Source organism: Cetorhinus maximus, chromosome 6 (genome assembly GCF_964194155.1).
Source record: "Cetorhinus maximus chromosome 6, sCetMax3.hap1.1, whole genome shotgun sequence".
NCBI classification, from domain to species: domain Eukaryota; kingdom Metazoa; phylum Chordata; class Chondrichthyes; order Lamniformes; family Cetorhinidae; genus Cetorhinus; species Cetorhinus maximus.
Genome location: NC_135884.1, coordinates 153,637,447 through 153,650,402, shown reverse-complemented (window position 1 = coordinate 153,650,402; position 12,956 = coordinate 153,637,447). Strand labels below are relative to the sequence as shown.

The 12,956-nt window shown below is 40.6% G+C and overlaps 1 protein-coding gene across 1 annotated transcript in view; it reads left to right on the top strand.

The window, feature by feature from the left end:
* terb1 (telomere repeat binding bouquet formation protein 1) overlaps window positions 1-12,956 on the top strand; it is a 190,617-nt gene that overhangs the window by 25,544 nt on the left and 152,117 nt on the right. Inside the window, exons 8-10 of the mRNA XM_078544790.1 lie at window positions 668-820; window positions 6,223-6,354; window positions 12,552-12,677. Coding sequence (XP_078400916.1) covers window positions 668-820; window positions 6,223-6,354; window positions 12,552-12,677 — 411 coding nt within the window. The remainder of the gene's footprint in view (window positions 1-667; window positions 821-6,222; window positions 6,355-12,551; window positions 12,678-12,956) is intronic.

The following is a 12,956-nucleotide window of genomic DNA, read 5'->3' as shown; positions in this document are numbered from 1 at the left end:
GTCACACACCATCCTGACTTGAACTATATTGTCGTTCCTTCCCTGTCACTGTGTCAAAATACTGGAACTCCCTCCCTAACAGAGCTGTGGGTATACCTACGCAACAGTTTTATGAAGCAGTTAAGAAGGCGGCTCACCACCACCTTCTCAAGGACAATTAGGGATGGGCAAGAAATGCTGGCCTGCCAACAATGCTCATATCCCATGAATGGAATGGAATAATGCAGAAAACAGCAAGCCATGACTGAGAGATGCGGATAAGAAAGAGATGCAGTTTATTACATTAAGATCTTCACACAATCCCCATGGCTCCCTCTGAAAGAATGTTGTCAGAGTAGAAAGGATTTTCCTTGTTACTAACCAATGGCAAATCTGATCTGTAAGGACTTGATGGGATGGTGCACATGGAGCTTTACTCTGCAACTAATTGGTGCTGTACCTGACCTGAGAGAGCTTTCTGGATGAAGTAAACAGTTTTGAGTGTACACCAGATATTTGCCATTGGTGACTTGAGACTGCTTTGTTCCTGACACTGGGCATGAAAAATAGAAAATGCTTTTTTTCCCTAAAACTAACATCATTGTTCTTAATGAGTTTAGTGTTCCCCTCCAGAAGCTGAATTGCTAAACTATAACTGTGCTTATTATTTCTCTTACTTTCCTTTAAGCATACGTACAGGACTACTTTTGCAAAGTTGGTGGCCTGGATGCTCTTGCTCAGGCTCTTGTGAGATTGGTGGATGAATCTGTAAGACATCATTCCAGCACAAAGCTGGCAATAGCTGTGATAAAGACACTGGATTCCTGTATTTCAGAAAATCGTGAGTAAATCAGTTGTTTGGACCTTTGAGGTCTAGAGGCATTCAGGGGTTTGAGGGGAGAGGGGGGCATGATGTGGAGAATCAGCAGATACCCACTGACTCCTGTTAGACCATGTGTGGGTTTTTAAAATTCATTTTCGGGATGTGGGCTTCACTGGCTGTGCCAGCATTTATTGCCCAACCCTAGTTGCCCTTGAGAAGGTGGTGGTGAGCTGCTTTCTTGAACCACTGCAGTCCGTATGTTGTAGGTACATCCACTGTGCTGCTAGGAGGGGAGTTCCAGGATTTTGACCCAGCGACAGTGAAGGAACAGTGTGCGTAAATGAAAGAGAGGGAATAGGATCAAGTTCACCTATGAAGTTCTCTGTGATTAAATATATTGATGTTACAAAACAGAAATAGGCAATTTGGCCCAACCAGTCTATGTCAGTGTTTATGTGTGAACAGACAGTGGCAATTACTCAATACTGTTTCCAAATCCATTCAATCCCTTTTCCTTCATCCACATACCTAATCTAATCTTGAATTAGTTTCTGCCTCAGCCACCAGTGCTGGAAGTGAAATCCAGTTTCAGCTTTCTGTATTGTCACGAAAATGCCCCTTTAATTTCGAAAAATTATTTTAAAAAAACTTCAATTGACTGGAAATTCGGTACTTTAAAAATGAGACAGCAAACTTCTTTAAAAAGCGAGGCCACCTTCCAAGGTGAGGGTGAGAAAAGTGAACAAGAACCCCTCCGAAAGAAGTGTGAAGAGAGACATTTCAAAAGAAACCTTCAGACATCAAAACCCTACTCTCTCTAACTAAGGAAGTGATTAAAAATGCAAAGTGCTAAATTTTAATCAATCGTAAAGACAATGGGAACTGCTAACCAGCTAGACACACCCAGCAGACACTTAAAGTCCACTGTGGAGGATGAAATAACCCCGTCTCCTCTTGGTTTCTACTAGCTTGAAATGTTGCAAAAGCTCCTGAGATGAAAGATCAAGATGTGTTTGCTTGTTCTACAACAATGACTGCAATACATGTTAATCAAATTCCCTTTTGGGATATACAGACAGGAGGTTTTTAAGAACTGGTTTTGCCAAACTAAACAAAGAGAGAAGTCATCTGGAAAAACTGCTGAAGGGAACAGTAAGGAGTCTCTCTCTTTAGTTAAGAAAAGCCCTATCTCTACAGTGTAAAAATCCAACCCAGGAGATAGTGATTGTCCATCGGAAAGAAGGTCAGGAGAAACCCATTGATTTCTGGGAGATGGATCATGGAATTAAAAGGAAGGAAATTGTCTCCAGCAAAGTGCAGTCACCTGGACTTCAATTCAACTCCAGGATTCTAAAGGGAACCAGTTAACTTCAAATGACCGCAACGTTCAACACCCTATGCCTCAAGGACAAACAAAGGACTTAATCGTATATTCTTTAACTTTTATTTGGACTCTAACTTTTCTTACCTCTGATATCTGCGTGTGTGTGTGTGTGAGTAATCGTGGCTTTTATTATTTTTCCTCAGGTTTAGTAGCTAATAAACTTGATCTTTCTTTGACTCAAGAAAACCTGGTTTGAAAAGGCATCTATGGGGAAAAGAAATTTAAAAACCTTTGTTGCGACCAACCGAGGAGGCTGAATAAAGGGGAGCCAGTTCATCCCTCCTCACCCGGTCGTAACAGTATAAAGACGTTTATCTTGCTCTGTTCTAAAACTCTTACATTCAACCTTGTATTTATGGACCCTTGTTCTAGATACCTTAGCTACTGGAAACAGTCTGTTCCCATCTACACTGTTCCAATCTTTCCTAATTTTAAATACTTGCAGTCGTACTTTTCCATTAATTGCATTCCTCTTAAAAAAAAAAGCCCAATTTTTACAAGTTTTCTTCATATTTGTATTTTCTCAAGCTAAGCAGTGTCCTAGTGAACTTCTTTACAGCTTCCATATCCTTCCCGTAGTATGAAGCCCAATATTATCTACCCAAAGTCTTCTGCTTTTATATAGCTTATTGATACTCTGCGCTAAAACCTAGAATCCCAGTAGCCTTTTTACAACCTGATCGTCCCCTAGGTGTCAAATCCCGCCCCAATCCCTCTGCTCTCACACAGCACTCAACTTACCTCTACTCAGGGTATAATTACCAAAATGCATCATCTCCCATTTATTGACATTAATTCCATGTGCATTTATTAACCAATTTCCCCCTCTTTTTAATATCCTTCTGCACCACCCATTTTGGTATCATCTGCAAATTTTGACATCATTCCCGATAGATAAATAATTGGTTTATTAAAAATCATCATGGTGTCAAATTGTGATAACGGTATAAATAAAACAAGTAATCATAATTCATAACATAGTTATGGACAATCATTTATTATGATCCCAGCTGATGTTACTACTGGACAAGCCAGATCCTAGGATGGAACCCAGCTAGATAGGTCCTCACTTTTATTTTTTGTTTGGATACATGGAGAGTGGCTACTGAACAATCACAGGAGTCAGCTGATGAATGTTTAACAAAAGATTAAAACATTTATTAAACAGGAAAAGATCAATTATATTACAATACTCCTTCACCCACAACTATACCTTTACATATATATACAGATCTGTAAGGATAACACAAGTTATAAAAGCTATCTTATACTCTAATGTTCACAGTGAGTACACAGCCCATGTTAACCAATAGACGACCTGTGGCCAGGCACACCATGCTCTGAAACCAAGTGGCAGATGCCACTGCTTCACATGCCCATAGTAAAGAGTTACAGACCTTCAGCTGTTTTCTTGGACCTTCTGGCTTCTAGTACGCCTATATCGCTTTAAATCTGTGTCCTGCGGCTTTCATCTCTTGAAGCTTGGAGCCTTCTTCTCTGCTCCTTACTTTCACTGCCACAGAACAGAACCTCTTCCAGATTCATGTCCTTTGACTAGACTGTCTCTTGGGACCTTTCCTGTTCCACTCTCCTGGATTTGGGGACTTTATTCTTTAGTTTGTGGAACCTGCATCTGCTGGAACTGCCTCCAACTGAATTCAGACTGCTTTTCTTTAGTTTTCTATGTGTGTGTGTGTCTCTGTGTGTGGTGGTTTGTTCGTTTTAACTTCGAGAATCATATAAATTGCAACTCAACATTTCCCTTTCTTAACACAAATACAGAAATGCAAATCAAACTGAAACGTTAAAGATATACCTTATTCTTAACACACCCAAATAAATAAATAACTTACTTAAACTATCTCTATTTCCTAACACAAAATAAAGTATAAAATAATATAAAAATTGATATGCCAGAACTGCATCCTGTGGAATACTGCTACCCAATTCTAACTTCTCTCAAAAGCTGCCATTAATTTCTACTTACTCTTTTTCTTCCTTCTAACCAATTTTTGACCAAAAATAACCTGGGGCAGAATTTTATGGTCCTCCGCTAGAGGGTTTACAGACAGGGAAACCAGTAAAATTTCCCGGATGGCCTTCCCACCCCCGACATTTCTGCAATTTTATGAGATATCCATGACCTAGGGTGGTCTGCTCACCCTCGCCCCAGTTGAGACCCTTAAGTGGCAAATTATTGGCCAATTCCCGCCCGCCTCAATTTTGAGGCTGGTGGGAGGAGTTCACTGTCAGACAGGAGCCTGGCAGGTGACCCTGCTTGGGCATCAGAAGAGGAAGGCACTTGCCTCAAGGGCCCCCTTTCCATATCAGGCTCGCCTGTCCCATCCAAGGTCTGCCTCTGTAGGTGCTCTCTGAAGCAAGATCTCTGCCCGAGTGAGGGATGGAGATTCGCCTCCAAAGTGGCTGCAGGGTTCCGGTGATCTGCATTCCCCGCTGACTCCATGAGTGGTGGAGAGGAAACCCCACCGTACAAAAGATCCTGCTCCTGGTCTGGGGTCACACATGAATAGTCTCTACTGTGGCATGGTTTGGAAGGGTCTCCAGTGGCTCTGAACTTGTAGCTCAATATAATTCATTAGCTTGAAAACATCTTGAAAATTTTCATCTGATCAAATAGAGCCAACGTGGATTTGTAATGTATAAGTCACACCTGATCAACCTGATTGAATTTTTTGAAGAGGTGATTGAACTAGTGGACAGGGTACTGTCTCTGGATATTATTTATATGGACTTCCAGAAGGCATTTGGTAAAGTCCCTCATGAGACATTAATAGCTAAAGTTGAAGCTTGAGGATTTGAAGACAAATTATTGTCCGGATTCGTTAATTGACTGAGAGTCGGGAGACATAGAATAAGGATAAAGGGCAGGTTCCCTAATTGACAGGATGTAACTAGTGGTGTCCCACATGGATCTGTTTTGGTGCCTCAACTATTCATTGTATTTATTAATGATTTAGGTGGTGGTATAGAAAGCCACAAATTCAAGTTTGCCAATGACCCAAAGATAGGTGGCACTATAAATAATGTAGATGTAAGAAAATTATAAAGAGGCATTAAAAGATTAAGTGAATGGACGTAATGGTGATAAATGGATTTCGATATAAAATCAACAACTTTAGACCTAAAGTATCATGAATACTTTATAAATTGTGAAAAGCTAGAAACTGGTGGTTAAAGAGACTTGTGGGTTCTTGCACAGAAAATAATCAAAAAGGCTAATGGAACTCTGGCTTTTATATCTAAGGCTAGAATACAAGGAATTAGAAGTAACGCCAAAGCCTTGGTTAGACCACACTTGGAGTACTGTGAGCAGCTCTGGACAGTACACCTTAGGAAGGATATGTTGGCCTTGGAGAGAGTGTAGCTTACATTTACCAGAATGACTTAGGTCAATAAGGGTTAAGGCGGGTGCCTCCCTGCCTGCCACTAGCCCACACAGGAAAAGCTGGCGGGGGCTGGACGCTTGGTGTGGGCTTCTCTCGCCGCTGGCTAAAATCGCAGGACAAGACCACTTAAGGGCCTCACAGCCCAATGCTCCTACCCCCTGTTGCTGGTAAAATTGCACATGGGGCGGGCATGATGCCTACTGGATTTTATGTGTCCTCCTGCCTTCAAACTTGTCAGTGGGGGAGCATAAAGTCCAGCCCTATATGTTTGCAGATTTTTTTAAAGGGCTGTTTAAGTTTTGTTATTTACTTCCAATCTTACATGTAATATCAATTTGTTCATAAATTATTGCTTTCTAATTAAAATTTGTGTCTGCTAATATTATACATCATAGGTCAAATCCATTTTGTAAAAGCGTAGAGGATTTTTACCTGGGCTAAACAGAACAGAGTTAGTTTTCCATTATTTTGAGTAGTATACCCTGAAAATCGGAGCACTGTACAAAAGTTTTGTTCTGTGGTGAGCATTTTGTTATGATTCCATACTCACATTCTATCCTTTTTAATACCAAAAGGAAATGTTTTTTTAAAGGGAAAAAATTATACCTGACATGCTTATTTTTTGACAGCTCCTGCGGCTTCCTGCTTGTCGGAATACTTAATCGTACCCAAGCTTCTGGCACTGTTGATACAGAATGGTCTTGACATAAGCAGTAAATTGGGCATTATTCTTGCTATTGGGCACTGCACTGATGGATGTGGTAAGTGACAGAGATTGTGCTGGCAAAGCACATATTTGGAAACCTCATACTTGGAAACCTCTTTCATCTAGTAATGAGCTCAGTGCATTTCAGCAGCAAGACTTTAAGTACAATGGAGCTAAAGGCTGAAAATTCTCCATGCGTGTCGTAAGATTTAAAATAAAGATGTGCAAGTCATCCAGTATTTCAAAGATTAGGAGTCTGTAAGTTTCTGAGAAATAAATGTTTTCTGTCAAGAGTTTTCTTCTAATTTATTTTTTGCTAGTTTTTTTTCCACCTCTCCTAAACCAGATGACTTTTTCTAGAGTAAGGCTCCTGGGCCATGGAAGCCCTCTGCAACCTCACTCATGTGGCTGTTGTTTGAAGTGACCCAATTGTGAATTTAAGCATACCTGTCAGCGCGCACCATGGGAGGCATCACGGATGAGCTTAATCTTGCTCTCTATCGTCCAGCAACGTCCATAGATGTGCAGTCTTCAGCATAGGTCACTGGACAGCACTCTGGAATGGGAGACCTGGCTCAGAAGGAATATCAAAACCAGTTTTAGCACCCCATTAGCTGCACCAGTGGAATTATTCTACAAATTAGGAATCAATCCTGGAATCCTCTGGTGTGCCTGAGCTGTTATTGCATCAGCTAGTACGTATTCCCACTAGCTAATCAAGGGAACAACACAATCCTTATTTAAAATAAAATGTTAATATTAATTTTTCATTCATGGGATGTGTGGGCGTTGCTGGCTAAGCCAGCATTTGTTGTCCATCCCTAATTGCCTTTGCAAATGTGGTGATGAGCCACCTTCTTGAACCACTGCAGTCCATGTGTTGTAGGTACATGCACAGTACTGTTAAGGAGGGAGTTCCAGGATTTTGACCCAGCGACAGTGAAGGAAAGGCAATATAGTTTCACGTCAGGATAGTGTGTGGCTTGATGGGGAACTTCCAGGTGGTGGTGTTCCCATGCATCTGTCGCCCTTGTCCTACCAGGTAGTAGAGTTTGTGGGTTTGGAAGGCTGAAGGAGCCATGGTGAGTTTCTGCAATGCCCCTTGTAGATGGTACACACTGCAGCTACTATGCATCAGTGGTGGAGGAAGTAAACATTTAAGTTGGTGGATGGGGCACCAAACAAGCAGGCTACTTTGTCCTGGTTGGTGTCAAGCTTCTTGAGTGTTGTTGGAGCTGCACTTATCCAGGCAAGTGGAGAGTATTCCATCAAACTCCTGACCTGTACCTTGTAGATGGTGGGTAAGCCTTGGGAAGTCTGGATGTGAGTTACATTCTAGAATTCCCAGTCTCTGACCTGCTCTTGTAGGCACAGTATTTATTTGGCTAGTCCAGTTCAGTTTCTGGTCAATGGTAACTCCCAGGATGTTAATAGTGGAGGATTCAGCAATGGTAATGCCGTTGAATGTCAAGGGGAGATGATCAGATTCTCTCTTGTTGGAGAGAGATCATAAATTTTATGTGAATTCATCTGTTACACACATCATTGTGAGTTTAATTTCATCAGCTTCATTCGCTGCTACTGTTACTAAGCAGATGTTAATTGAATTTATTCAGTTTTACTGCAATTACAGGAGGGTACTTCACCTTCACCATTGAATATGACAAAACCTTTGTAGCTAAAATGATGTAAATATACATAAAGTTCAGCCTCAAAACCTTGGCTGATTATACTATTTGCCCCTGCCTTCTCACTTTCCTTCCCTGATGATCTGAAGGTGTTCTTCCTGTTAGGATGCCGTTCCTAACGTACCGGTGCTTCTTTAGTACCATGTATTCATGTGCAAACCTGGATGAAATTTTGGCTGCATGTTCAGCCATTAAATATGATCATCCTTTCTCACCCATGACCAGGTGAGGAGGAGTGAACTGGCTCCCCTATATTCAGCCTCCTTGGTTGATTACAAAAAAGGTTTAAATTTCTTTTTCACGAGGATATACCTTTTCAAAGCCAGAACATGTTACATTGAGCAATAAGGAGCCAATCAAACAAGGTTTTCTGAGTCAAAGAAAGAGAAAATTTTTTAACCACTAAACCTGAGAAAAAATAATAAAAACGTGACATCTCACACACAGGTATCAGAAATAAGGGAAGTTAGAGTCCAGTTAAAAAAAAAGTCATAAGAATATACGGATAAGTGTACTTTGATTGTTCTTGAGGTGTATATTTTAAAACGTTGCGGCTGATTTAGATTAGCTAGTTTCCTGAATGCAGTCGGACGTAGAATATGTTGCAATTATTACAAGATCTCAGTTTGCTGGTAGATTTCGGGTAACATTGGCTTCCGAATTGGGCAATACACTTGTTCCAAAAGTGAGGGAGAGAGAGAGCCCAACTTTCTACCTGTTTCCTCAGCTGAAAAGTTTCTTGTCATCTCTCTGCAGTGGCTGCAGCCTGGCCTGTTATACTTCACCCATTGAGTATTTCCAAAGAGTTTTGGATGGGTCTGTTTGTTGTAGCCATTGTTTCAATATCCAGCACTGTGCATTTTAATGTCTCTTCCTTAGACAGTGACGAGTTTTGATGGGGCTATGACTTATATGAAATATCATTTCACACTCCCCTGAGTGTGACTTGTTTGTTTTTCACCATCATCTTGGAAGGTGGCCTTGCATTTTTAAATACCTTGTCCTGTCTCATTTCAAATTGAAAAATTTCCAGTCGGTTGAAAGCTTGAAAATCACATTTTCAAAATTAAAGGCCATTGCCTCATAACGACCAACACCTACCTTTTAACTTCTTTATTACTAGATTGGGGCAGTGACTTTATTTTTTCCATTTAGTTCATTCAGACAAGGATAAACATGGTTATCTATAATTTTCCTGTTAATTTCTACCAGTAGGAAACTTCATTGATGAACAGGAACCCTGACCTGTTTCCCCCACTCCTTGATGTTCTGAAGACAGCCAGACCAACAGTAGTACCCCACTATAGTCTTCAGCACTAGTTAGAGATTAAATCTAGGAACCATTTTTCCTTCTACTATCCATTAAGGTGTTTGTACAAAAGGCCAATCCTGTGGTCATATGATTTGTAACAGCCATCTTTTTTGGTTCAGCAGTAAGTCCATTTGTTAAACATGGAAAAAGAATAACGTTTTGGATTTCTTTTCCTGCCTATGAACCCAACACTTTTTGAAAATCAAATTTAAGCCAGTTCTGATTGGATCTCTGATTTCCTTGTTAAGAGCATGAGATTCCCAATGGCTGAGTGGCTAAATACATTATCTGCCTCTTCCCGTAGTCAGTTGGTGAAGGTTATGTGTAAACTGGGCCAATATGACCAATAAGTTGGTTAACTGAGTTAACTGATGTCAGCCCAGGTAGAAATTGGGATGCTCCAGTTGGTCTTAAGGGAGAAAAAACAAAATCAAACGACAGGAGAAAAAAACAGTTAAGATGTCAAGTTGAGATGGGAAAATGCCAGATCTTGAATTAGCAGAAACCATTCGTATTTTAGCATAAATAAAAACAAACATGCTAGAAATACTCAGCAGGTTTGGCACCATCTATGGCAAGAGAAATAGAGTTTCAGGCCTGTGAACTTTCATTAGAACCCAGTTCTCATGAAGGGTCACAGATTTAAAATGTTAACTCTATTTCTCTCTCCAAAGATGCTTCCTGACCTGCAGAGTATTTCCAGCACTTTTTGTTTTTATTTCCTTTTTCCAGCATCCACTGTATTTTGGTTTGGCAATTTTAACATACTGTTAGCCAGTTTAAAATAAGTGGGTGAACATTTCCATTAAAATAACAGACAAATGATGACACCTAATTTTAACCCAGTTATGCAACTGGCTGGTTTTTGAATGAGTTAAAATCTTGTCCATCAATATTTACACAGCATAATTTCAAAGACTACATATTTTATTATAGTAATGCTAAAAACTTGTAAATACATGATGGACTACTGATTCCATTTGGTAGTGAAAGAGCGAATATATTACAAAGAACTTAAGTGGAAATGATTAAGAAACTTGTATTATGGGTCATAATCCCTGCTGTCGGAAATTGATGAATTTCATTTGCCAAGAAATGCTGTTTCCGCACGAAATGAAACTGGGGAGAATTTTCTCCTCGTCGGGCGGGCCAGTCACGAGCGGGTGCAGAGCTAATCGCCGCCCGCGATCGACTGTGTGCTGCCATTTTACGTGGGCGGGCCAATTAAGGGAATCACCCCGCGTCATTTACATTTTCAGGTCAGCGGGCACAGAGCTGACTTCGCTGCGTACCCACTGACCTGTCAACGGCCACTTAAAGCCATTAATAAAGTAATTGAATCAATCAATGGACCTGCTCGTCCAACCTTAAGGTTGGCAGGCAGGCCGGGAGCCCAGGCAGGCTTCCGAAAAACTTGAAACCTCATCCACGGGTGGGATGAGGTTTCGTGAGGGTATTAAAATTTGTATTAAATGTCTAAATAAAAGAAATTGACATGTCCCAGCTCATGTGACAGTGGCACATGAGGGGACATGTCAGTAATTTTTTTTCTAATCTTTATTCAATGTTTCAAACCTGAGCCGATCTCCCTGAGGCAGCATTTTGCCTCAGGGACATCTGTGCGCTCTTTCAAGCACTTGCACGAAAGAGCGCACTCCCGGCTCAGGGAATCCCCCCCCCCCCACGCCTGCACAGGGAGCACATAGCGCTTCCTGGTGGACGTCACGCTGGGTGGGCCTTAACTGGCTCGCCCACCTAAAATGGCGGCGCACCTCTGACCGAGGGCGCCGATCGGGAACCCATCTGCCCGCCCCCGCACATCCCCCAACGGGGGGAAAATGTTGCCCATGAGCTGGGACATGTTTATGAATTATCATTAAAAATTTTATTTAATTAATAAAACCTCCATGAAACCTCATCCTGCCCATGGATGAGGTTTCATGAAAAATGAGAAGGCTGCCTGGGCACTTTGCCTGCCCGCCAACCTTAAGGTTGGACAGGCAGCTTTCTCAATTGGGTTATTTGTTCTATTAATGGCCTTAACAGGCCTTTGACAGTTCGGTGGGTGCGCAGTTGACTACGGTGCGCGCTCGCCAAATGGAAGATAAGAATGACGCGCGGTGATGTCGGGACGCATGCCCAACGTCACCACACATCATTTTATGCGAACAGAAGATTCTGGCCAGTGTGACTGTGAGCATATAAATCACTTGTCTGGAAAAGCATAGCCTTGTAGATATCACTTTCATAATGTGAACAATGAGTATTTTTAATTTGGTAAGTTATTTTTCCTGTTCTGACCGAGGTAGACTTGCAATCCGCCTCTTTACCTTGCCTCTGAGATGGGAGACAATGGCAAGCTACCATTGACAAAAGCTGCCATGAAAACAGTTCAGGATGAAGCAACAGCAGACATGGACCCTTTTGGGCAGAGCACACATGAAATGATGAAAATTAAGTTTTAGATCTCATGAGTTATAAGATATAAAAGTTGAGAAGTTAATTTCCCCCTAATTTTTGAAGTTTTAACTGTAATTAACTCCAAGTTTGTTTGAATTGCATTTATTTCAGGGTTAATTACTAGTTCCTCAATCAGCTGCCCCCATTTTTCCAAATAAAACTTATATTCATAAAACTAAAAATTATATTCTAAAACATGTGAATTACGAGCAAGACATTTGCAACAAATGAAGCCTTTTTTGTTACTGTTTCATATTTCCAACATTTGAAAATCTTAATTTCTACTTATCTATTAGTCGTGTGGAAAATTTTTACTCTGTTCACAAATGCGGTGAGGTAAAGTGGAGAGGCTGAATGCAATTGTGCTTTGGGCTCCTGAAAATTTTGCTGAGCAACCAAATCTACCCAGTGAGATAAGTTTTAAAATTGTGTGACTTAGATTAAAGAGCAGTGATTTGCTTCTAATCAGATCTATGATTGCTACATTGAACCAAGGTTCCAATTTTGATCCCATGTTCTGTGCAGAGTTAATTGATCTCAGCTGGGGTGCCAGTAGGAGCACTATAATTAACTTTAATATCCAAGGCTCATTAACACACCAAGCAACATAATTACTCTGTTGAACCATAGGATAAAATACAATTAAATCATGGAGCAAATAAGTTTTTCTATTGGTTAAGATTTGGGAAATGTCCATTTTCTATAATGCTGTTTGACATTTTGTTTTTTGGTGATTTGTATTCATCGTTAGTTAATAAACATAAAGAGTGAAAACAAAATGTTTGTTTTCAGAGACGCATCAGTATCAGCTACTGCAGAGCAAAGGGCTTCCACTTATGATCCAAATAGTAGCTGAATCTCAGGATGAGGAACAAAGGAAAGCAGCCACCTTCGTTCTACAGAGTTGCCAGCTAATAAGTAAGTACATAAAAAGGTTCATGTTCATTTTTGCCTTTACTAAAGGCTTTATTTAGATTGGTAGTTTGTTCAGTAACATTTCACTGATATAATCAGAAACCAGTATGTGGTTAATTCTTAGGGAACAATTTCGCCAAATACTATAGGCATTAATGTGCCAATGTATGGGGTCTTAAACTGAAACATCAATTGACACATTTAGCGCATGATGCCCTCTTGATAAAGGAGTTGAAGGCAGCATTTGGAACGGTCATCCAGAGGTGTGTTGTATAGCTGATT